Below are 26,613 nucleotides of genomic sequence, written 5' to 3'. Positions count from 1 at the left end.
CTTGGGGGGGTTATACAATTCTAATCACTAAATAAAGTTTTAATATTCATTCAGATTTCAGAGTCATAGTCAACCAGTAGCTACATTTAATACTTTTAAAAAAATTTTTTTTTAATGTTTATTTATTTTTGAGACAGAGAGAGAGCATGAACAGGGGAGGGTCAGAGAGAGAGGGAGGCACAGAATCTGAAACCGGCTCCAGGCTCTGAGCTGTCAGCACAGAGCCCGACGTGGGGCTCGAACCCACAGACCGCGAGATCATGACCTGAGCCGAAGTCGGACGCTTAACCGACTGAGCCACCCAGGCGCCCCAATACTTTTTTTTTTTAACGTTTATTTATTTTTGAGAGACAGAAAGAGACAGAGCAGGAGTGGGGGAGGAGCAGAGAGAGAGGGAGACACAGAATCCGAAACAGGCTCCAGGCTTTGAGCCATCAGCACAGAGCCCGATGCGGGGCTTGAACCTACAAACAGCAGAATCGCAGAATCATGACCGGAGCCGAAGTCGGATGCCCAACCAGCTGAGCCACGCAGGCACTCCTACATTTAACACTTTGTTAAGCTAACAAGAGTGGTTTTTCATCTTTACATATTTTAGTGACTGAATTACCATGACACAGTTGAGAGTTTGGTCAATTTATTATTACAGTACATTCTGATTTTTATTTAATACGTAAGGTAGTTGTTTTGACTGATGAAGAGTTTAGCCTATTTGATTAAATACTAATAAAGGACTTAGTTTAAGTGTTTATTACTCTTACTAGCAGTTAGACATTGCTCAGAATGCTGAAGCAAAAAGGAACCTTAAAAACTGTCTGGTTTGCCTTCTCATTTTATAAATGAGGAAACTTATTTTTTAATGATTTTTCCATATAGACTATTTTTTTTAATTTTTTAAATGTATGTTTATATATTTTGAGAGAGAGCATGAGCAGAGGAGGGACAGAGGGAGACACGGAATCTGAACAGGTTCCAGGCTCCAAGCTGTCAGCACAGAGCCTGACGCGGGGCTGGAACTCACGAACTGTGAGATCATTACCTGAGCCAAAGTTGGACACTTAACCGACTGAGCCACCAGGTGCCCCGGAAACTGTTTTCTTCCAAGCTGCTGTTCCAGTGACTTCTTTGTTTAGATTTTGTTTTGTTAAGCTCTCGCTTCATTGCAGTCCTTTCTCTTCCTGGTCAGGCTCTGTTTTTTCCACCTCTCAGCCAAGGGTACAAAGAAAAAGGAGACCGAAGAGAGGAGATAACATGTGCCAGAGAAGTAGAAGGAGCCAGTGTAGGTCTGGGTGTAATCATATAACCAGCCTGGAAGGAAGGAATGATCTCTGTTAGCAAACCTTTCAGTTAGTAATTCTCAGCCATATACTGCTCGTTGAGGGAAGAAGCCTCCTGTACTTGTAGGTATCGTGACCCAACAGAAAGTCAGGCTGCTTGCCTGGTATTTTGAATTGATGAAGTTAAATCTGTTCCACTTGAGTTAGGGGTTTAACCCTGTGGGAAGAAAGCCATTGTGGAGTCAGAACTCATCTTGTCTTACAGTGGAAATTAGGAAAACTCAGGGATGCCTACAGTTTGATTTTATGATGAATCTTATTCGAAGGTCACTGTTCTTACAAAGAAAACAATTGTGAATTGCTACTGTTTCCTGAAGAAAAAAGTGAGAGAATTGATTATCTTTTTTCCCCTCACTGAACAAACATTTCAATAATTACTATGTTCCCAACAGTTGTTGAAGAAGGTAATGATATTAAGCCAAAACAGACATGGTTCCTGCCCTCAGACTGTACAGTTTAGTGGGGAGTTGGGTATTAACCACGTGAGTTACACGTGCCATCAGGGCTATGAAGGGAAGGCTCAGGAGGCTGTGAGAGCATATGAAAAGGAAGTGACTATTTAGTCAAGTGGGTTAAATGATGACTGTAAATCCCCCTGAATCAAAATGCTCTTTAATCAAGAATGGGTGGGTCCACCATTTGGCTAATGGCACATACTATTATGTGCCATTTTTAAACGAAACACTTTCTTTTTTTTAATTCCTTTTTTAATGTCTATTTATTTATTTTGAGAGAGAGCATGCATGCCTGTGAGCACGGGAGAGGTAGAGAGAAGGGGAGAGAAAGAATCTCAAGCACGCTCCTCACTGCCAGTGCAGACCCTGATGTGGGGCTCAAACTCATGAACCATGAGATCATGACCTGAGCTGAAATCAAGAGGGAGATGCTTAACGGACTGAGCCACCAGGTGCCCTGAAACACTTTTCTTAAAAACTGTGTATGGTGGCAAAGAATGTGCAAGGCAAGAATGTTTGTGTGTGGCCTTCAAACATTGTTATAAAAGTCAGCCCTATGGAAAGGCAAATAATGTGTTAGTATTGTTATGATAGTTTTTTTTTTTTTTTTTTAATTTTTTTTTCAACGTTTTTTATTTATTTTTTTTTGGGACAGAGAGAGACAGAGCATGAACGGGGGAGGGGCAGAGAGAGAGGGAGACACAGAATCGGAAACAGGCTCCAGGCTCCGAGCCATCAGCCCAGAGCCTGACGCGGGGCTCGAACTCACGGACCGTGAGATCGTGACCTGGCTGAAGTCGGACGCTTAACCGACTGCGCCACCCAGGCGCCCCTGTTATGATAGTTTTGACTTCCTAGCCATCCTAAAGGTCTCAGGACCTCTGGGTGTCCACTGACCACACTCTGAGAACTTCTTTTCTAATTTTTTTGTTGTTGTTGTTAAAAAAAAATTTTAATGTTTATTTATTATTGAGAGACAGAGCACGTGCAGGGGAGGGGCCGAGAGATAGGGAGACACAGAATCTGAAGCAGGCTCCAGGCTCTGAGCTGTCAGCGCAGAGCCTGATGCGGGGCTTGAACTCACAAACCACAAGATCATGACCTGAGCTGAAGTCGGACGCCCAACTGACTGAGCCACCCAGGCACCCTGAGAACTTCTTTTCTAAGATACTATATGCGTATTATGTTTGTAGATGCAAATTGGCTTTTAATCCTAAAAAACCTTAAAAAGCTAAAGTTATTATTCTGATCATTTATTGAAGAAGTTGTGGTGCTATATGCCAGATGAAAATATCTGCCCTCATAGGGCTTATGTATTATTTTAAGTAGGCTCCATGTGCAACATGGGGCTTGAACTCACAGCCCTGAGATCAAGAGTCAGATGCTGTACTGACCGAGCCAGCCAGACATCCCTGATTTTCATTTTGGAACATGGTTTCTCACTGAATGTTAGGATATACCCTTTTCTTTTTTTGGCCTAATTTATCTCCTGTCGTTTGTTTTTTACTTTGGTTTTGATATAGATAATTTTTTTGTTTGCTTCATTAGCTTTATGTTTCCTGTTAACTGATATAATGAATGAATGGAATGTTTTATAGCCTCTTAAATTCAGCTAACCTTAGCTTGCTTTTTACCTATTGACTCCTTGTTGGATCAGTGACCTCATTTAAATGTTTCTTAGAGTTAAGCGTTGAGAGAAATGGAGTAAGACAAGTCTTTGTGTTATGTGGGTTGTGATTGACCTTTAGATATCTAAGAGAGAAATAGGTAGGTGACCAGTCGCTCAAATTTCTAGAAAGGAGGAGGTGTAGAAAGTACCCAGACCCTTTCCTATCCCTTGTCATTCTTGCTTAGTCCCACCAGTACAGCAGATTTACCAGTATATACATAGCCTGCGAAGTATAAGATAGGGACATTAGAAGAAATGCTCCAGAAAAGACTAGTAGTTTTTAGACAAGGAAGTGGATAGTGCTGCTAAAAAGTCAGGAGGGCATAGCTGAAAATAGTGAAAATGGGTGGTGATGGTGGTTGTCTTTATAAATCCCAGAAAACTGGTAATAAGCCTTTCATTTCACATATAAAAATACATTTAAAGTTAGAATGTTGGGGCGCCTGGGTGACTCGGTCAGTTAAGTGTCTGACTCCTGATTTCTGCTTGGGTCACGATCCTGGGATTGAGCCCCACACGGGCTTCGTGCTGACAGCACGGAGCCTGCTTGGGATTCTCTCTCTCCCTGTCTCTCTCTGCCCCTCCTCCCCCTCTCAAAATAAATACACATTAAAAAAAATAAATGACTGTTGGTAATTCAGAACCCATCGTATTCTAATCGTTTTATATGTAAACACCTAAGTTGACATTCAAAAGACTAGGCTGCTTTGTGGACAGCAAAAGCATTGTGGATGAGAGAGAAAAATGAGATGATGTACCAGCCATAATCCAGGAGAGCGTGTGTCCACCTAAGTGTCCGCTCCATGCTGAGTATTACCATATGTAGCCAACACTCAGGAGGAGGAGTACCCTGGCAGCTGGTACCGACTGCCTAAGACCCAAGAAGTGCCCTGTAAGCATTTCTTCGGTGTTTCTGGACTACCTGCCTCGAATTCACCTGAGATGCATGTTAATCGTGCAGATTCATTGGCTTTCCTTAAGCATAATTCGTCATGGGTGGCACCCAGTTGATTCTCATGCACAATAAAATTATAGTCCATATTATTTTCATGTGGCTATGGCTATAACCCTTATTTTAAGCAGGAATGTCTAACAATATTTCTTGTGATAATTGAAAACAACTAAGAAGGTAGAGCTCAGCTTCCGTAAACAGTTCTGCAAACTAGTTTTTTTATAGTCAATATGAAACTTGATATTTAATAGAGGGTTGTAAATTTATTTTTTTAATGTCAACACTTTTAAACTATTCATCATTTTATGGGTAAAGCCATACGTGTTTAAAAATGAGTTTACCATCCTGTCTAAAAAGTATCTCTGATAGCTCAGAACTTGATTGTTGAACCGAGTTATGAATCCTCTTTATTAGGATTACTGTTGTAAGTTTATTATTGGTCATCTTGTTAAAACTTGAAATACACCCAGAAGGCCCTTAATTCCCAAGTTCCTTGATGCTGGTTCAAATTAGTGGTTGAGAGTTCCATGAGTGACTTGAGGGTTTTGAACCAGAACTTCTAGCTGTTGGGCTACAGCATAGTGGCAGACTTCCAATGTACAATGATCTTTTGTCCTCCCTGGAGTCACTGGAGCCACTGCTGGCTATTAGCTGCCTTGTCATTTTACTTAGGGCGTACTGTTATAATTTTTTTTTTTTTAACATTTTATTTACTTTTGAGACAGAGAGAGACAGAGCATGAACGGGGAAGGGTCAGAGAGAGGGAGACACAGAATCTGAAACAGGCTCCAGGCTCTGAGCTGTCAGCACAGAGCCCGACGCGGGGCTCGAACCCACGGACCGCGAGATCATGACCTGAGCCGAAGTCGGCCGCTTAACCGACTGAGCCACCCAGGCGCCCCGGGCGTACTGTTATAAACATTTTCTATATGTGCCATGATGGGAAAAGTCTTGGGAAACGGTTTAGCAAATTTAAACCTCACTGCCTTTGAAGACAGGAGCTCTCTCAAGGCCCCCTTGATAGAAGTTTGCAGTAAGATTTACTGGCAGTGCTTTACTTTGCTCTATGCTATGAGTTTCATTAAAAGGATTATGCTCTGTGTTAGGATTTTGAAGCTTGATTTTTTTTTTTTTTTTTGGCCCTGTAAAGGAATATATTTGTGAAGGAAAGACTACCCCACCCATTCCCTCTTTTTAAACCAGAGTAGTGAGCTATTTGGAATTTATTTGCGATGTTTTTGTAGGGATTCGTCAATCTTAGGAACACTGAATCCAAATACAATTCTTGGGGGCTTTATTGTTTGTGAGGAAAATAATCACTGAATAAATAATGATTTACATTACTTTCTTTTGCTTCTTCAGGGAATAATATGTTCCTCCGGGTTTAGAGGACAGAGAACTTTGCTCTGCCTTCTTACTTGTCCCCACCTACCCTAACCTGCAGAGTGGATTTACAGCACATCAAAAAGTGGAGTCATTTTATTTGTTTTCCAAATAAAATTTCAGGCCATAGAGAAATTCTCAACTATAGGCCAACATGATAAATCTGTAGAGGGCATGGTTGATGAAAGGTGGAGTGAGGAACAGGTGGAATATTTGTTTCATGTTATATCTGAAATGAGGATAGGCTAGAAATAGGAAGTGCCATTTCATGAGGAAATGAACTTATCTGTGTTAATGGCACAGAGACAAGCTTAGATGAATGAATTTCCATTTTAGCCATTGTCTGTTCTTATAAAACACAGATGAAGAGTTAGTATCAAATTACCAGTTTCCCTCCATGGCCTCTCTGATGAGGCGTGAGGTTGACAAAAGCAGGAGAGAAATGTACTGCTCCGTTAGGAACTACTTAACTTTAACTTACTCTGGGGTACAACCAACTTAGAGCTGTTTGGCGTTAGAAGTGACTTTCTTTGAGTTTGTCGAAAAAATCACTTGTGAAATACCTACTTAATTGAGTGAAGCTTCAGTATTTTTTAAGGTCATTTTTATTATAACACAGCTCAGGATGTCTTCATTCAAAGGTAAGAAAACAAGAGTTAACCAATTTGCACTATAACCAAGTAATAGTGACTTAATCAAATTTTCAATTAATGAAGTAGAGAAAGAATGTACATTCTAATAATTCTTAGTTTTAGAGGTTCTCGACTCTTGTCCTGAGTATTAAGTTCTGGAAGTATATGTGACAGAGTGATGACTATACCGTGACCCCATATGTTGTGGAAGAACCTTAGGGAATAGCTTTTTCTGGGGTTTTTTTGTTTTTTTGTTTTTTTAAGATTTTGTTTTTAAATAATCTCTACACCCAACGTGGGGCTCGAACCTACAACTCTGAGATCAGGGTCGCAGGCTGTATCCACTGAGCCAGCTAGACGCCCCAAGAGAATTTTTGTTTTCTTTGTGTTCCCCATAGCTTTGTGTTCCTCCTAGCATAGCTAGGAGAGGGCTATGCTAATAAGTTGCTTGATAATTATTGAACGAGTACTAAGCTATAATCAAATAATTATGATGTTTGAAGGACTTCTCAGATATTTGTGATTGGTTTAAATATACAAAAAATATGTATATTAGCATAATAGAGGGATTCATCAGGTGGCAGTGGGGGGCATGTGGAAGAGAAGGGAACTGCATTCAGTTTTATTTTATAGGCAGCTAATATGGGCCCTTGGTGGTTTTATTTTGAAGTGAAATTGAGCCTTTAGCATTTTAAAAAAAAAAAATTTTTTTTTTAACGTTTATTTATTTTTGAGACAGAGAGAGACAGAGCATGAACAGGGGAGGGGCAGAGAGAGAGGGAGACACAGAATCTGAAACAGGCTCCAGGCTCTTAGCTGTCAGCACAGAGCCCGACACGGGGCTCGAACTCACGGATCGTGAGATCATGACCTGAGCCAAAGTCGGACGCTTAACCGACTGAGCCACCCAGGCTCCCCGAGCCTTTAGCATTTTTGAGCTCACAGGTCCAATGCCTGATACAAGATGAAAAATTTCACGTTCCTGCTTGTACGTTGGAGAATATGATTATATGCTTTGCTCAGTGATTGATCTTTGTATTTGTATTACTTTTTGCAGGTTCATTTTTGTTAACAGGGATCTACTAGAAATACAATAAGGTTTCAAAATACCAGTACTTTTTACTTTTCCACAACCTTCCAAAACTTCTGTCTGGGCCAACTTGTAGTTCTGGATACTGTTTACCAACAGGTAATTGTGGGGTTTGGAGGAGCAGGGTTAGTTGGCCTGTGCCGAGGTCAGGAAACCTGGAGCGACCCTAATACTGTCCTAGTCTGAAGCAGATCATATTATTAAACTAACATTGAATTTGTCAACTGAGTATTAAAAAGGAATAGAAGAGGGTGTGGGGCGGAAGAAGTGTGTGTGGGGGGGGGGGGGGAGCGTGTTTTTTAACTTTGATCCATTTCAGTCCCTGTCAGTTATTTTCATGGGAGATGGTACAGATTTTGTTGCTACCATGTTTCTTCGCATATTCAGAGTTAATGAAGGTCTGTAAATAGTATTCTTGCCCATAGGCTCCATTTACATTTATTAAAAGAAAAGTATTTTTTTAACTCAGTCATATGATTTCTATGGGTTTCTTATGCTTTTTTTTTTCTTTCCTTGAATTTTTAAAATGTGTTCTGTCGGACGAACTTGTTTTTCTCTTTCATTTCCATACAGGAGGGAGAAAATATTGTTCATATAGTTGATGTTACAGTTTTTAACTAGTGTTTTGACTAAGGATTATTGTGAAAAGTTTTACTGTTTGCTAGCTTCCTAATTTTAAAATGCCTGTAATCTTTTATAGGAATTTCAACTTTTGCAATTTGATAATAACAGATCTGGGTAAGTACAAAATGAGAATCTCCTACAGTTCTGAGAATCTAAGTTTGGTTGAGAATTTAATACTTTATAACCAGTAAGCCTTGTGATTTAGTTAAAGTTGCAGGCAACAGTGCAACGGCCCACACCTGTTGAGAGCTAAGAAAATCTGTATGTAAATCAGCATTTCTGTTCTTTCTATGGTCCTTGTGCTGGACTCAGAAGTTAGGAACAAGTCTAATGGCTTTTGTAAAATCCTCTTGTCGTTCCACAGAGGAGTGACTTACAGGAATAAAGACTTAACTGAAGTTTCTGCCTTTAACAAGATGCTTAGTTGGCATAGTATAGTCAGTGAGAGATCATGTTACAGAGAAGGAAGTTTGACTGGATTTTGTATTAATTATAATAATAATAATCTTGTTTAAGATACTGTGAGCAGCTCCCAGATTTAAAAATCTGTATATAAGCTGTCAGCAACAGCCTTATCGATTTCTTTGACTATCTTGTAGAACTTATAAAAAAAATTATGATTGCCTAAATAATATTTTCTGAATTAGTGGGTAAAAATTCTTTCATGAGCTGTCCTTTTCCTCACATATAGTGCTAGGGTATTATGGACATTGGGTAATAAAAGGCTTGTAAATTTTTTTTGACTCATTGATAGTAAAAAATGTGTTTTACATCACCTATATTTTATATGGTGTGTGTGTGTGTGTGTGTGTGTGTATGAACTAAAAGTTTAAAATAAAGTGATGCACACTGTTTTTTAATCTGTTCTGTTGTAGTCTGTTCTTTTTCATTAAAAAAATTTTAAAGGTCATGACCATACAATTTGATTTCAAAACCCACATACATATCTATAACTTTTCCCTTTCAAGTAATAACTCCTCACAAAACTTGCCTTGCCTTCTCATGAATTGAACTTTTTTTTTTAATGTTTGTTTTTGAGTGAGAGAGCAAGCCGGGGAGTGAGGGCAGTGAGAGAGGGGGACAGAGGATCCAAAGTGGGCTCTGTGTTGACAGCAGAGTGCCTGATGCAGGGCTTGAACTCACGAACCATGAGATCAGGACTTGAGCTGAAGTCAGACACTTAACCGACTGAGTCACCCAGGCACCGCATTGTGTATTGAACTCTTTAAACATTTTAAGATGTGTACAAAAACATATAAAACATGAAATCTCTAAACATGTTACATCCCTTTATCATTTGAGTAAGATACTCTGTGCCCGGTTATCTGTTACCTCTTATACTTTGGGCCCAAAAGGCTTGGAAAGTTTTAAGGTGTCACTGAGATGGCCTGTGAAGAAGGGTCAAGATTGAAAAAAGTGCATCGGTGAGCTATATTTGAGCTTCATTTTTTCTAGCTTGCTGACCTGCACACTATCCATGGAGCTGCTCTGCTAAGCATCTCTGGTGTTTAGTCTTCTGATACTGGTCCCTATGTCACAGTTCTGAGCCTGACTTTAAAATTCGAGCTTGCTTTCCAGGTGTGAGGTAAAGACTGAGCTAGACCACATGGGCAGAGGTGTGCTCATAAATGCAAATAGGAGTTGGTTGTATATTTGTATAAACTTTTCCTTTAGGTACACCTAAATTGAACCTCCGACTATGGTGCATTTTTTTTTCTTCCGTTAATAATTTTTTGTTATTAATACTATTTTTTCCTTTTGATATTTGCCAATTCCAGGTCTTAACATTTAGGTGCAAACCTAAGTAATATCATTATAAAACTTAGTTTTTAAAAAAATCATAGTGAGGCAAGATCCTGTCTTTTTTCTATTTCACTTCAGGACTGAAGGAGGTAAAAGGAAGCTGAATTCCTGTCTGTGGATAATTGGAAATGCTGTAGTAATTTGTACATTTAAGCATGTTGAGAACCTGTAGTCTGTAAAATACTAAAGTTTAAGTCTGTTCCCTAGAAGTATTTCTGAGTAGTCTTTTGATAGTCTTGGATTAGATGGTCAGCAAGCAATGGACAAAATGTCCATTTGGGTTAAAAGTGCATATAAAATAATAATTCGGTCTTTAACTGAAATCATCAGAACTCCCAAATTTTTCCTGCAGTTGCATTTAATATTCACCAGTGGCCCCACCACCTCCTCTCCACAGGGATTCTGGCCTGTAGGCCAAGTATCCTCCTGCATTTGGTACAGATAGAATATGAAGGGCCTCCATCATCCCTCTTGGAAAATAAGAGATGCTGAGAAGCCCTGGACAACTGTATATATGCTCCATCGGAAGAGCAAAAGGGGCACGCTTGCTACCTTCGAGCTCCATATTGACTCCTGCTCAGATAGAAGATGCTAGTGGTTTGTTTGTTTGTTTTAAGGCATCATAGGTCTTTGAGAATCTTCTAAAAATCTGGATTATCTCCCCAGGCAGGTAAACATAGCACATAATCCTTGCTCTAAGACTCCCAAGATAATGTCAGAAACTGCTTAATTAATCTGTTCTTATCTGTTGCATTAATCCTCAGATCCTTCTGGATTGGTGATGGGAGTGTGAGAGTTAGTATAGGAACAGCAGAGGTAGCATCAGTTTTTTAACCTGATGTTGCCATTCATTGCATGTCACCATTTGGGTCAGCATTTTCTTTCATTGCTGTTGAAGTTTGCTCAGAATATAGCTAAGCTGTTACCTGCTATAGGTGGTCCAGAAAGGACAGCCATCCCAGCAAAGAAAGCGGCAAGTCCCAGGAACCTGTGTATTCTAGAACTCCCAGACAGATCAACCTGTAGGGATAGGAATCCAGTGTTAGCCATACTGAGGGTGAAATTCTATGGAGACTATGGCTACAAAGGGACAAATGCTATGAACAGTTGATTTCCAAGGTGATTTGGATGGCTTTTTGCCTTGACATTATAGAAAACCTGAGGCAAACAGGGAAGAGTCGTGTGCTAGGCAGGCAGTGTTTTCATTGTGATCTTTGAGGTGACTCAGATGCACCTTTATTTCCTGTCACAGCTCTTCTCTGTTAGGAAATGGTATTTACATTCTAAGCAGATAGGGATATTCCTGAATCCACCTATGGCTAAATACCAGTCATTGGTTTGTAAGAAGTCAGTTTTCCCAGGTTGACTTCAGCTTTAGACAGCTTGGTTCTTGAATAAGTATAATATCCTACAGCCCTTATGTTAATATTGATATCAGGCCACAAGTTTCCCTGGGATTCTGTTGCAGTAGATTCGGGACCTAGTTCTGAGAAGAATCCATGGGATTCCAAGAAGAACAATTTCGATTCCTTTTGGGACCAAGACTTCATGTCAGCTTGAGGTAAAAATAGAGAGTGGTTAGACAATGTCCCTGTTAAAGTACACAGAACTTGTCTTAACAAGAGAGAAGTCACACTGGTCAGGAAGCCCCAGGTTTTTCTCAGGGAACTCTTCAAGATGGTGTCTTAGAAGGAACCAACGAAATTTCCAGAGCCTAGGGAAGCAGTAAACACAGACCTAACACGCTGGGACACTGAGAAGCAAAGTGGAATCCTACTGATCCTTTTTTTGCTTTCATTTCTTTTTTGTCCCATGTAGGTAATTCTCTCGTCATCCCTTCCCCCAAAGGTAAGATGAATCACTGGGCAGGATATATAGCTAGCTGCAGGGTTTCTTCAGCCTTGCGTATGATTTTTTTTTTTTTTTTTTTTTAATTATAAAATTACCACAAAATACCTATTCTCTTTGGGGAGGTTATCATTAATGCTTGTTTTTACTGAATGCTTTAACAGTGTTAATGAGTGTGTCTGCTCACCAGTACAGGAAGTACCGTTGCCAGGTAACCACCAGCAAAAACGGCAAAGAAGATGGCATAGGTCATAAGTAGTGGAAATGTGGTGGCCAGAGGAGCAAGCAGGTTAGTGAAACCGCAGAGGATGAGGTAAGACTTGTGGTAATGATACTTCTTGATCCAGTCTTGATCAGCAACCCATCCGGAGACTATTTGACTGACTGTCTCAGTGATGCCTGGAACAGCATTGAAAGACCTTATGAAATCCTAATTCCATTTGCCTAGCCCCTTTGAGAAGTGTAGCTGCATTAGACCTCCTTTCCTAAAAGTAATATGGCTTTGTCCTGAGGCTAGGACATATGAGAGAAAAATGGTCTCATTTGTCTGTCGACGGATTCTATCATTACTGTACCTGTTCCAAATACATCTAATAAAATACCGAAAAGGCTCCTTCAGAGTTGGGTGGAAGACCCTTCAGGTATTTTTTTTCCTGATTGCATTTGGAAAGCTCATACCTCCTGACTGGGAATCCCTGCTTACAGAGGACCATTTGCTCAGGAGGCCTTCCTCAGAGAGGTCCTGCAAGTGAGGGAGTGAATTTTCTAAAAGACTGCTAGACTCTCTGGTCAGTGTGCTAGGGAAGTCATATGGTGGAAGACTGGAGACTATAAATAATAAAGTCTTATGTTGAAAAAAAAAATAGATGTTGGGACTCTTTATTATGATTGTGTATGAGGGTTTGGTAATTAATTCCTCCTCTGAAGGTTATTATGTTGGAATTAGAAAATCTGGAAGTGCGTGGTCATTTTGAACATTGGAGCTATGGTGTATCTTGAATAAAATTTAAGAACCACATTTTCCATTCAGTAGTATGATAATAGACGATTCTTAGTTTTTATCGATTATAAGCTAATGTAGCAGTTAAATGAAAGATTTTCACTAAGAGTAGCATAAGCTACCGTTGTTTGGTACTTGTAATTCTTCCTATGGTTTTAGACATGAATTGTTCTACAAAAAAAGGGGGAGCGGGACAGAAAATGCATCCTACCATTCCATTTCTGTTCTTACAGTTATTTCCTAGGGTACCTATGGAAACTTTACGTTAGGTTCTTTGGTCTTGTTGCATAGCCCTAAACTGATCTGAATTGATGACTGCCAGGCATTTTAGTGAAAAAAAGCAGTTCAGCTTTGTATCTTTTTCTTGTGTACACAAGCTTTAGTTGACTGAAGTGAGGTATCTTTGCAGTTGGAAATGGGGTGTGGTCAGTTTTGTAAGGACTTGGTAAGCAGTCTTTTCAAGAAATTCGCAAGAGAAAAGTTAATATTGAGCTACTTAGAATTTCCGGATGCTTAGAACAATCCAGTTCCATGTCATTCCTTTTCATTTTCTTAAGTTCTCTATTTGGTCCTTTGAGAGGACCCATCTCTTTTGAAGAAAGCATTTTGTTTTCTTACATTTTTATGAATACACACTAAAATGATTGTTTTCATTTTTTTTAATGTTTATTTTTGACAGAGAGTGTGAGCAGGGGTGAGGCAGAGAGACAGGGAGACACAGAATCTGAAGCAGGCTCCAGGCTCTGAGCTGCCAGCACGGAGCCCGACACGGGGCTCAAACTCAGGAACTGTGAGATCATGACCTGAGCCAAAGTTGGTCGCTTAACCGACTGAGCCACCCAGGCGCCCCAATTGTTTTCATTTTTAATTTAACATTCAAATTTATTTAAAAATTTTTAAGTTTATTTATTTACTTTGAGAGAGCGCGTGAGTGGGAGAGGCACGGAGAGGGAGGTAGAGAATCCCCAGCAGGCTCCGCACTGCCAGCGCAGAGCCCAGTGCGGGGCTTGAGCCCAGTGCGGGGTTGAACCCACAGGCTGCAAGACCATGACCCGAGCAAAAGTTGGATGCTCAACCGACTGAACCACCCAGAGACGCCCCTCAAATTTTTTTTAAATATCAGCCAGCCCATTAGTGACTAGCCTTGAGAAACATATTTATCTGTCTTACTGTGAGTTCAAGGGAAAAAGTTCTTAGCTACACATACTGATAGAACATTATTGAATGCTTACAATGGGCCAGGAACTATTCCAGATGCTACATGCATTGTTTGTTCAATCCTGGTAACCTTATGAGGATAGGTACTGTTATCACTGTATTACAGATGAGGAAATTGAGGCACAGGGAACACGACTAACTTGCTGAAGGTTGTACAGGTAGGAAATACAGAGCAAAACCCTGAACCCAGGAAGCCTAACTCCAGAACCAACCTGTGTCCTATGCTGGCTGCCTGTGGTTTTCCTGCTTCCTGGAGTGGCTGTTGCCACTGGGCACCAGCTTTTTAAAACCGAGTATTTATCCAACAATTATTTAACGGGGGCGCCTGGGTGGCCCAGTTGGTTAAGCGTCCGACTTCATCTCAGGTCATGATCTCGCAGTTCGTGAGTTCGAGCCCCGCATCAGGCTCTGTGCTGACAGCTCAAAGCCTGGAGCCTGCTTCCAATTCTGTGTCTCCCTCTCTCTCTGCCCCTCGCCCGCTCGCACTCTGTCTCTCAAACATAAACATAAAAAAAAACAACCCTCAAAATAAAAACAAAAAAAATGAACAAGCCTTGCTTGGGGGCCACTGTCTGCTATAGGGAGCCTGTGTGTAAGGTACAGTGACAGGTCTGTGGAGGGATACGCCAGGTGCTCCCACCAGCCTCCAAAGACTTCTTTTTCCCTGGCCCTCCCACAACTCCTTTAAAAACCATTGTTTAGTTTATAAATAAAATCGGTAACTTTTTGTAAAATTAAGTTCCTTTTGAGTTTGAGGTTAAAGTAAAGCTTCCTTACCAGCTACCGAAACGAGGAAGGTGGCATCCATGAAGTCAATCCCCAGTGTTTTGGCTCTGGCTACCAGGTGAAAAGTAGGGATGAAATATGCCAACTGACTGAGGAGGAAAGACCAGGTAAATATGTAGAAGAAGGGATTTTTAAAAAGGGAAATGTCGAAGTTTTGCTTACAGCTCCGTGAAATAGCCTCTTTCTCATAACCGTCTTCATTGGTTATTAGGAACACACGGTTTCCATCAGGCCCATTGTTGAACTCTTTGCTTTTATTTTGTGACACTATTAAACTTGGACCAGGTTGTCCAGCCTTCTGCATAGCACTGTCCCTGATGGTGGTGACCTCTTGTGTCTCATTGCAGGATGACGTTTCTGTCGCACACACTGCCCCTGGGTTACTTGTAGACAAGCGGCTACCTCTATTTTTAACATCAGAATTGTTCTCGCTTGCAATATGGATGGGTCTTAAGAGCATACTGGAAGGCACCAAATTCAGTGTAAGTGCTCCAAGTAGTATAAGGGCACCTAAATAGGGGAGAGAGAGAGTGAGAAGTTAAGTTAAATATTACCCCTCTCATTTCACAGTACTCTGTGTTCTTAGGCTCAGAAGGGGCCCCACCACTAAATGTATTCTGTCATAGTGCAATAATTCCTGAAGACACTACTTTGTCCCCTAAACTTAACTGAAGTATTTAAATCTGTTGACTTCATTTTTAGCCCTGCACACCACTGTATCCTTGTGGAAACAGGGCATCCTTTGAAAATAGAAAACCAGAAAGCTGCACCAGGAGATGGCGTGGAAGGAGAGAGTGTTGTTTGTGTAAGAGGAAAAAAGAAGAGGTTTGGGTGGGGAGCATGCGGTATATGTGTTAAGGTGGGGGGGGGGGGGTGGATATTTGAAATGTTAGAGAATTACAGTGTGTTTTAAATAGCGATTCAGGATATCCTGAAGTAGGGATATAGATTTAGGGATAGAGAATACAGCATTAAGGGGCAAGCCTCTCATCTCATGACTTTTTAAATTTCCTTGAAAGAAGACAGATGCCAGTCTCGCCTTGGCAGCTGAGTAGTTGCTTGGTCTCAGCATGGCCTGACCAAAGCTGTGGGCTGTGCCTCGTACTTCCAGAGATGGAATTGGCTGTAGGTTCGGCTGTCTTGGCTTATGGATTTGCCGGCTCGTTCTGTGTACCGTGAGGCCACCGGTGGGTTTTCACTTGGGAAAGGAAAGAGTCAACAAGAATGCTCTGCAGGTAGAAATAGGCTTGTGTATATTCCTACATATGTACTTCTGCCCATAGATACACGTATGTTTTTCTAGTACTTTAAGATGATTTTAATCCTTAAATGTTTTAGCGTAGGCACAAAGAAAATTGTGGTCAAATGGTGTTCATTTGTTTGTGAAAACTCTATAGTCGACGCTGTATAAAAGGCTATGAATTAAGGAACATAATGCTGTTTTTACCCCCCCCCCCCGGGTTTTTTTTTGTTTTTTTTTGTTTTTTGTTTTTGTTTTTTTTTTGTCTGTTTTGGTGAGCTGGATGGGGGAGGCAGTTTTAAATGCAGATTTGTCTTAAGGGAAGATGTACAAAGAGAATGCTTTCATGGTGAAAGAGGAGGAAGGAGTCCTCGGGTCCCCAGGAGTATCACTTTCCCTGCAAGGTGTTTCCCCAGCTGCACAGAGTGCCCTCCCTTTGCTGAACTCAGAGTTGCTCGTGGCAGCTGGCAGAGCCCGCAAATCGTTCAGTACCTCTTCTGCTGTGTGTTCTCCAGGGAAGAGGAGGAACATGTCTGCTTTAGAAATCATGCTTATTTCCTCCCCGGCTCAAAAATCCTTCACTTGCACTCATCAGAGTGGGGGGTGGGGGCGGGGGGAAAGCTAAACATTAAATCTTACAGAGTTGATAGTTTAGAAACAGAATGACTCACCTGTCCAGTCATACAGATCTATCAGGACTTTTGTTAAAGGTGCTAACAGAAATGTGAGTCCCATCCCAGAACGGGCAATAGCTGTAGAAAGAGCCAGTCGTTTTTTGAAGTATTTGGTAGTTACCACAGCAGCTGTTTGGTACAAGAAAGCAGCACCCAAACCTAAAAAACAAAAACAAAAACAAAAAACCAATAGTGTGGAATCACATGAAGTGACTTGGTACCAGATGATCTCTTCTCCCTGACCTGAGATGTAGAAGGAGGCCTTTGGGGCCCATGGACGAGACGGTAAAGTTCCATCTCGCATAGTCTGGTTTTTACAATGGACTCACCAGGTAAAAGTCCCATAGTCACACAAAGAAAGGGAATGCTAGTGGCCCAGCTGCTGATCAGATATCCACCAGTAACAAGGAGAGCCCCGAGAATGGAGGCAGTCTTCTCTCCGGTTATGTCACAAATCATGGCAACCAGAGGTCCTCAGAAAAAGGAAGAAAGGCAAATACTGGGTAAGTGCTTTGGCGTTCCTGATGCACAATTTAAAGCAACCAAAGGAGGGGCGCCTGGGTGGCGCAGTCGGTTAAGCGTCCGACTTCAGCCAGGTCACGATCTCGCGGTCCGTGAGTTCGAGCCCCGCGTCAGGCTCTGGGCTGATGGCTCGGAGCCTGGAGCCTGTTTCCGATTCTGTGTCTCCCTCTCTCTCTGCCCCTCCCCCGTTCATGCTCTGTCTCTCTCTGTCCCAAAAATAAATAAAAAAAAATAAATAAATAAAGCAACCAAAGGAAAAGGACTTGGGAGTATTGTGTATCCTTTAGAAAGGTGTCTGGATTGGGTTTCTTAATATTCTGTTTTGCTTTTTGGAAGAAGAGTTGTTTTGCTTTAAAGAGAATTGTAAATAAGCTGGTTTGAAAATGCATTATAAAACCGCAACCTGAGGGGCGCTTGACAGGCTCATTCGGAAGAGCATGTGACCCGATTTCAGGATCTTGAGTTTGAACGCTGTGTTGGGTGTAGAGATGATGTAAATAAATAAAACCTAACAACAGTAACACAAAATGGGATTGCATCTGGTGACTCAGGACTAGAACAGGGTTCAATCATTAATCTACTCTACCATGTTTTAGCCCCAAATAGAAGCAAAGAAAGAGGAATTGGTTCTCTGTGTTGTTTTAAGTGAGCTTAGGTGATGGGCCCACAACTTCATGGCCTGATTTCCCAGAGAGACTGGCTCACTGAACCGATGTTAAGGCACTGTGGAAAGAAACAAGGCATGAAAAATTGAATCATGGAAGTAAATAGTTGAATTCTTCAACTTTCTTTGAATCTTAATTTTTCTGATTTTGCCAGGGAGAGGCTCAACACTGCAAGCCCTGAACTTTTCTCAGTCTTGCCTGTTAATGAATTTGAGTTTTAGCAAGCTTCAATCTTAAATGACTGACAGATGAGTCTTCTTGGAATTTCCCTATGTGGTTCTTTTCCTTGGACGGTAAGCTTATGGCCAGCTTTATACCTGCAGAATAACTAATTGATGACATGATGGATCCAATCCAGCCAGTTTGCCTTGAGCTGCTTTCAAATTCTTCTTGGAAAACCACAAAGAAAATTGCAAACGTCTTGGTCATTCCCATCACAAACACATTTACCTAAATCAAAGCAGACCAAAGTTCAGTATGAGTGAGCCATTACAGAGAAGGTCACAGCTGCTCATGTTGATAACCCCCCCACCACCACCACCACCCCCAGCTCACCAGGATCTACCAATTTGTTTGAGGCTTCCTCATTTTATTATATTTTGTGGGGGCGGCCATCCCCACGGAGTGTCGAACTACTTTATGCAAAAGTTTCTCATTTAATCCTCATTACAAGGCTATGGAATAGATGGTTTTTTGGAATGTGAAGTTTAGAGAGATTAAAAGTTGCTCAAGATAGGGATGCTGAAGGTGAGATTTGAACCCAGATAGACTGACTCCAGACCAACCACTCTACCGTCCTATTGGGGTACCATCTGTTAGGGGCACCTGGCCAGCTCAGCTGGAGGAGCAGTGACTCTTGATCTCAAGGTCGTTTGAGCCTCATGTTGGGTGTAGAGATTACTTAAATAAGTAAAAATTTAAAAAAAAAAAAAAATCTGTTAAAGACCGCTAATTACAGTTACCTTCGTGAGAGAAGCACATTGGTCCAAGAGATGAAGAATTGTTCCCATTGGTTCTTAGATTAGCTCTGCCTTAACTTTGCTTAAACCGAGAACCCTTCCTCACTTGACAAGTAGGGTTACCATTCACTTTATCATCCAAATAGAAACACTTGAGAGTGGAAAACAGCACTACTAATTTATGCCAGAGCAGCAAGGGTTAACAGGTTGGAGGGTCACCTTACTTACGGTTGGTCATGTGCCCCATCCTTTTCTATTGTCCCACCTAACCCTCCTTGCCCACACCACCCTTCTCCCTTCTACTAGGAGGAATGTTCCTTTTGAGGTCAAGTTTTCTTTCTGTGGCCTCTTAACATTGGTTTCTGAGAATTCTGATTAGTTTGGGGGCAGTTGAAGATCAGTGGTCAGGAGGGAGAACTGGAAGGGAAGCCACTCGGCCAGGGTCTGCAGCCTCTCAGAGCCGAGCATGTGTAACCACTGCCTCCAGGGGCTTCCTTGCTTCCGCTTTCTTTTTTGTCGGTGGCCTTGACTTTTCAAGGCCACTTTCTCAGCTCTCTGCTCTCAGCCTGGCATCACTTAAGAACCACAGACCCCGCTAATTCCACTTAGCTCTGTCCACGTGGCAAGTATCACCCCCTGTCACTCTGCCCTCATCTCACTTTGTGCCCACTCCACAGACAGCCGGTCACTCAGGGTTTCTGAGTGTAATAAGTGTGAGCACTCTCCTGCAGTCAGCCTCTGTTGGCCTGAATCCTGGCTCCACTTCCAGTTAGGGATGTGACCTTGGGCAAACCGCTTCACAGAATTTCAGCGTTCTCTTTTGTAAAGCCGGGAGAAAGGAAATGTTACCTTGTTCAGAGAGCGGGAAGATTGAGAAAATTCGGGTTCTTTATAGCATTTAATGCTCAAGCTGTTAGCTGTGATTCTGTTATCTTGCGTAGCCAACTGTATCTAACCCAGATCAACTCATCCAAAACTGAACTCCTCTCCCTTATCCCACGCCTCCTCTTTTCATTGGTACCACCCACTCACCTGCCTCCTCTTAGGCATCTCTTTCCCTCAGCTAGTACATGCCAAATAAGACCTTCCCCCTCTATCCCCTTCACTCGACCCTTGTTTCAGACGAGGATTATTTCTTGTGTGGACTAAGGAGCTAAGAATCGGTAGTGTTCCAAGGTTGTGTTGCAAAAAGTTGGGCACGGTGAGAAGGCGGTCCCTTAGTGTATTTTTCCCATTCTGAGTTGATAGTAGCCACAAAATCCCCCTTATTCGGAGTGAACAGTGCCATGGACACCTGGGCTGTACCTAAACAAGTGGAAAAGACATGTGATCAGGGCCTCATTCAGGCCATTTGTAATCCTAATATTCCTCAAAGGTGCTTCTATCAGGAAACGAGGCTAGAGAACAAGAGCAAGCCTTGGGTGGCCTAGACTTGTTTTTCTCATTTCGAAGTGCAGAGTGGTGATTGCATCATCTCGTGAGCAAGGAACACCACGGTGAGGCACATTCTGTACAATGCCCTTCCTCTTTTTCTGTGGACCCGGGTCCTGGGCTGGCATCTACACGGGTGCTGACGTCTGCTCTTAGCCACCTGAATTTGGCTAGCTTCTTGTCCCCCAGTACAGGACCTTTCCTCTCTGGTCTGTCCTTGATGTGTGGGCGTAGCAGCAGTGGGTGGGTAGGACTTGTCTCATAACTGGCTCTGCGTTTTCACTGTGTGTCAAGAAAGCCAAGGCCACAGCCTTTGCATGTGCCCTGCCTCCCTCCCTCCCTCCCTTAACTTGTAACTTTCCAACTTTGTTTCTCTTGACTCCTATCTCAAAACTCTTTTTCCCAAGGTCGGGATTTTCCCTTCGTTATCCGAGCAGGCTAGGTTCTACTACGCTGTCCCAGGCTCTCCACCAGCGTCGGGTGGGTTTCAGGCCTGGCCCAGAGTCCACCTCAGACACTGTGAATGGGCTTGCCCCCCAATAAAAGCTCCTAGAAATTCTCCTGTGACTGACCCAGTCCCCTCATTTTCTTTGTATCTTTGAGAGCACCCCCAACCCCAGTGCGCACGCAGTGAGAGCTCCCTCACCAGGTCCATCTGACTAGAGTATTGTATTGGGAGAGGGCACTGGATCAGCCACAGTGGCCCCTTTTGAATAGAGAGTATCAGGCTTTGTCGGAAATGATGGGGTAATTACTGTTTAATAACCACTTCCTTCTACCCTGGGTCCCTCTCTGTTATCACCCCAGCTCTTCCTTCCTTCCTGGCCTGCACAAGCTTCAGAGGAGAGTCTGCTAGGCTCTCTCCACTTCCTCACATCCTGCCACTGGCTACCGATTCTTAGCGAGGCTACCGGAGTCTTCCTTGTCACTGACCTAATGACCTGTCATTTCTGTGGCATCTGACCTCACGGCAGCACCTGTTCATCACTCCTACCTCCTGGACATTTCTGCCTCTGCTTCTGCATCGACGCTTCTCACTTTCCTCTGGGCTATTCTCCGCCCACCCTCTGACATCGATTTTTCCCAGGCTTCTGCCAAGTTGCTCTTCTTCCCGCTCCCTGGCCATTTTGCACCCCCTGCCCGTTGGCACAAGCCAGCCAATGTATGCCGATGACTCCCAGATTTCCGTGTGCAGATCCTGTGCTCCACATGCACGTGGGCTGCTGAACACATTAGTGGTGACATCACATGTCCTTCCCTTGTGTCCTCCAGCTCAGTGAGTGACACCTGTCCTTCTCCAAGTTGCCCAAGCCACCAGCCCAGCACTCTGACTCCCTCTCTTTCTGACATTCAGTTACCATCCAAGTCCTATCAGTCTGTCTTCTCAATATTGCACAGATCTCTAGTTCATCCGTCCTCATTGCTGTTGCCTTAATTTAGGGCCTTTTTTTCTCACCCAGGTTATTACAGCATCATTCCAGTGGATCTCCCTGCTTCCAGGCCTCTCCCCCACCATCATCCACCCTGTAGGCAGAGCTATTTTCCTAAAAGGCACATCTGATCCCATCATTTCCCTTGCTTTTTTTTTTTTTTCATTAGCTCCTCAGCCTCAAGATGGAAAAAAAAAAACAACAAAAAACAGTGTTTTTAATATGCCCTACAAGGCCCCTGCTCATCTCTCCAATCTCATTATTCATCACCTGGTTAATTCATAAGTGTGTCCATCAATCCCTCCATCCGTCTTACCCATCCACTGACAGGTATTTATTGAATGCTTACTATATTCGAGGCTGTTTATGAGGGGCTGGGCTTACAGTAGTGAGTATACGGTGGTGACCAAACAGACATGGCCCCTGCCCTCATGGAACATTCAGTCCAGCCAGACAGACTGAATACAGAAAAAAAGTCATGCAAATATATAGTTACAAAGTCTGGCAAGTTCATTAGGATGAGTCCTTAATTTTATTTTTTTAAGATTTAAAAAAAATTTTAATCTCTACACCCAACATGGGACTCAAACTCAACCCCAAGATCAAGAGCCACACACTCCACCCACTGAGCCGGGGCATCTCGAGAATGTGTCCTTCTTGTTAAAGTAGAGCACTCCCAAAGAATATTTTGTTACTGGATTTTTCTGTTTTGTTTATTTTTGAGGGAGAGGGAGTGTGTGCATAGGCAAGTGGGGATTGCAGCTCAGGGCATGATCTCTAGTTCTGTGGGTTCAAGCCCTACATCAGGCTCTGTGCTGACAGCGTGGAGCCTGCTTGGGATTCTCTGCCCCTCCCTGCTCCCTCTGTCTCAAAAATAAATAAACATTTAAAAAAATAAAGTAAGCTCTACACCCAGTATGGGGTTTGAACTCATGATCCCAAGATCAAGAGTCACATGCTCTACTGACTGAGCCAGCCAGATGCCCCTGTGCACTTGAGTTTTTAAACTCATCTCAAGGGCCTTTCTGTACCACTCTTTTATTAGCTGGTTAAAACACATAATTCTTAGGTTGATAATCTGAAAACATTTATAATAGGTCACAGGATAGACTATACAACTATTCTCATACAGCCACTAGTCACATGTGGCTGTTTAATACTAAATTAATTTTAATGCAATTTTAATTGGGTGCTAATTAATACGTCAAAATATATTGGAGTTTCCTTTTCCAAATTAAGTGTGCATGCAGGGGACACTAAAGGCCCGGGGTGGGAGGACTTGGAAAAGGGGTATGGAGTTTGCACTTGATTTGAATGTGTTCCTGAGGGTGTTTGTATGAATGCATTTTGCACTTTGGCACCTTACTTTGTTTCAGTTGAGTTTCACGTTTTAAACTACAGTGAAACTCCCAAAATATAGTTTCTCCGTTGCACTAGCCATATGTTCAACTGATTAATAGCTACCAGTTACTGGATGTCTCACTCCCCTTTCCAGGAATTCATCTATTGTAGAAAAGTATACTTGTAACTCATGCAGACCCCAAACCACACACTCCTTTAAGCATCTATGTACACCACTGCAGCTAGTTAGCTGGAGTTAATTGTTAACATTTGAGGACTCGGTATATTTTTTTGTGCTTTTATAAGTGATGTCACACAGAAAAGTGGGACCTTAATTATCTGCTTATTAGACGGTTTTCTTACTGGCAACTAAATTGGTCAAGTCGCTTCTGTCCTCAGAGGATAACGTAGGAAAAAGTAGGGCTCATCACTGGGGAGAAAGGTGGGAGATCTGGAGATCCTCACCAGCAAGGCCAGTTCTGCAAAGCCTGTGATTTGCGGAGGTGGCCCAGCCACAGGGACGGCTCTCGCACTAGGACATCCTTCATTTTCTCATTAATACCATTTCGGGGAGGGAAAAAAAAAAAAGTCCACATTCTTTGGTAATGAAGCTAATGTTTAACAAATAGTCCTCCAGTTAGGAGATCTGTATTACATAACTTCTGGCTGAGGTCCTGTGCCCCTCTTTTGCCCTCTGTCACTAAGGAGGAGGCCTGATAGTTTCCCATCGTCCTGCTTACAGAGTTCTTAGTTACCCCATTGTGGTCTGCACAATTATTAGCGGTCACCAGGACCCGCGCTCCCATCTTTGTGAGCTGCTTCCTGTAGGGCTAAGTAGGGGAGGAGGGTCAGGAAGGAAAGGATATCTCTGTGAGCACATCTGAGAGTTAATGCTCAGTTAATCTGAGCATTTGGGAGCACTGATGAGGAACTGTGGGGCTGGCACCGCCGTCACAGGCTTGTTTGGGCCACAGCTGGAATGGCGCCCTTGCATGTTCTAGAATGAGACCGCCAGTCTCACGACAACCTGAAGAGCTTCTGGGAGGATCAGTTCATTAAAAAAGAGTGCCTAGTCCAGTTGCTTACAGATGAAGGACATAAATCAAGCTCTAGTTTCAGAATCTCCATCTTCTCCTTTTCCAGACATGCCAGAAATAAACATTGGGGTGTGCCTGGGTGGCTCAGTTGGTTAAGTATCCGACTCGATTTCGGCTCAGGCCATGCGTGACCTCATGGTTCCTGTGACATGGAGCCCCGCATCCGAGCTGACAGCGTGGAGCCTGCTTGGGGTTCTCTCTCTCACGCTCTCTCTCTGCCCCTCCCCCACATGCATCCACACGTGTGTGCCCTCAAGCTTTGCTCTCTCTCAATCAAAACAAACATAAAAAAAAGAAAAGAAATATACACTGGGCCTCATAAGTTATGGTTGTGGGGACGGGTTGTGAAGCAGACAGCGGGTGGAACAGAGAGGAAATGTCCCCGTCCCCTAGGGGAGAGGGAGGTTGCTGCCACGTGTGTGCTGGGCGGAGCTGGGAACCCATCCCAGTAGCACTTTTTGGCGCCTTCCAGTGCTACTTCCGGGGTGCTTAACTGTATGGTTGCACATGTGGCCAGGGCAGAGCTGAGGATGGTGGCTAGGGCACTCTGGGCTTCGGGATGATAGTGAGGAGGAGACTGGAGGGGGACACTTGGGCCTTCACTCAAGGGGACCGTTTTCACCTTTCTCCCAGGTTCGGTATGGGCTGCTGACTTTGGCAGCTGTTGGCAGTTCCTAGCTTTGCTCTGAGCCTTTCTCCCGAGAGCTCTCTTTCGAGTGATAGGAAAGGGGAAAGTAAATTCTTACCAGGAAGAAATGAAATACAACCATCCATCCCCAACCTCCATCCAGGGCTTTAGTGTAAGGCCGGGCCTTCCCTGCCCTCCGCCGCATGATGGTCGGTCTCTGTGACAAATCCAAGGCAGTTGATTCAGTTGACAAGAAACTGATCTAAACTCGTAAACTTTATTTTTCTCCGTGATACAGAACCACTCGTAATTTCTTTTAGCCCCCCCCTTTAAAGACGGATGATGTCCTCATTTCTAAATTGTGTGTAAATTCCCTGATCTCGGCCTCAAAAATGCAAACTGGACTTTGTACCATCTTTGGAGATCTTTCTAGAGGCCTGCTGCCTAGCTTCACCTGGCAAGCCCAGATGGCTTTGGCAGTTCTCTTGGCATGTGCCCTTAGTTACCTACCAAGTCTGCCGGACTGTAATATCTCCTTATCCCTGTTTATTCCATGGTCACAATCCAGGCAGAACCATGGGAGAGGGGAGAAAAAGCCAATGAAAGGCCGCGATTTGAGGGACATCAAAGTCACCACAGAGATCTCTCTTCCACCACTCAGTTTATCTCAGGGAGGAATTGCAAAGAAGTTATCTGCAAAGGCTGACCTCACTTGTTGTAGGGTGGCCCACTCATAGCACTGTCCTCTGTGGCTGTTCTCCCCCTTGGCCTGTGAGCCACATCCTAGGGGAAGCTCTGTGTTATTCTCTGGTCCTCTTTAGAGAAACAAGAAACGGACGGGTACCCTTGGGTTCGGGAATTCTCTTTGCAAAGCAATTGCTGAAATGAAAATACTCTCAGGGACTAAATAGACGTGCCAGCAAACCGCAATGACTGTTCCTCGAATGAATCCTGGACCAGAAAAAAGGCCGGAAGAGTGTTTGGGAGGTCACTTGTTTATGGACTTTACAGTCGACAGGGTTAAATCTCTTGAGTATGAGGGGCGCCTGGGTGGTTCAGTAGGTTAAAGTCTGACTCCTCTTGATTTCGGCTCAGGACGTGAGCTCATGAACCGTGATATCAAGCCTGCTTGGGGTCCTTTCTCTGCCTCTCCCCTTCTCATGCTTTCTCTCTCTCAAAATAAATAAACTTAAAAAATCTCTTAAGTGTGATGGTGATCTTATGGTTCTGCAAGAGAATGAATGTTCTTGATCTTAGGAGGTGCCTGCTAGAAAGCACTCAGGAGTAAAGTATCATAGAGTCTGCTGTTTTCTCACAAAAGCTTCAGTTAAAAAAAATTATATATATATATATATGTGTGTGTGTGTGTGTGTGTGTGTGTGTGTGTGTGTGTGTGTATAGAGAGAGAGAGAGAGAAAGATAAATAGCAAAGAGAAAGGTAAATGTTCTGAGGAAGGGACACAGCTTTCTTTATTTCCCACTGTCGGATTGGCAGGCAGGCTCTTGCTTTCTGGAAAAAACAGTCAGCTGCCAGCACATGTGGAATGACCTGGTGAGCAGGCAGGGGGGATGGGGGGTGGGGAATGGGGAGATGCCAGTCCCTCAAAACATTATAGAAAACCCACCCCAACACACAATCTCGTTTTTTGTTTTACCTTTGATGTGGTGTTCAGCAAAGGAATCCAGATGAGGCAATCTGGGAAGGAAAAGAAAGTCTACGAGTTTTCAGAAAGTCACTGTTTTTTTTTTAAAGGCATTTCATTCCGCTGCACAGCAAAAACAAGCGAGCCTTCTAAGTCTGTGAGGTTGAGTGGACTTTACTTCCTAAG

The 26,613-nt window shown here is 42.9% G+C and overlaps 1 protein-coding gene across 1 annotated transcript; it reads right to left on the bottom strand.

Annotated features, from left to right (window-relative positions):
- Positions 1-903: 903 nt before the first annotated feature.
- Positions 904-26,613, bottom strand: SLC16A4 (solute carrier family 16 member 4). Its single transcript, XM_078451578.2, has 9 exons — positions 26,440-26,613; positions 24,903-25,001; positions 18,216-18,348; positions 17,041-17,184; positions 16,709-16,870; positions 14,789-15,307; positions 11,981-12,192; positions 10,872-10,965; positions 904-1,308 (listed from the first exon to the last, which is right to left on the bottom strand). Exons 2-9 carry the CDS (start codon positions 24,987-24,989, stop codon positions 1,145-1,147), a joined length of 1,515 nt encoding a protein of 504 aa, XP_078307704.1. The 5' UTR covers positions 24,990-25,001; positions 26,440-26,613; the 3' UTR covers positions 904-1,144.

The sequence above is a fragment of the Panthera onca genome, chromosome C1 (assembly GCF_046562875.1).
Source record: "Panthera onca isolate mPanOnc1 chromosome C1, mPanOnc1 haplotype 2, whole genome shotgun sequence".
NCBI classification, from domain to species: domain Eukaryota; kingdom Metazoa; phylum Chordata; class Mammalia; order Carnivora; family Felidae; genus Panthera; species Panthera onca.
This window is presented reverse-complemented; position numbering and strand designations above follow the sequence as displayed.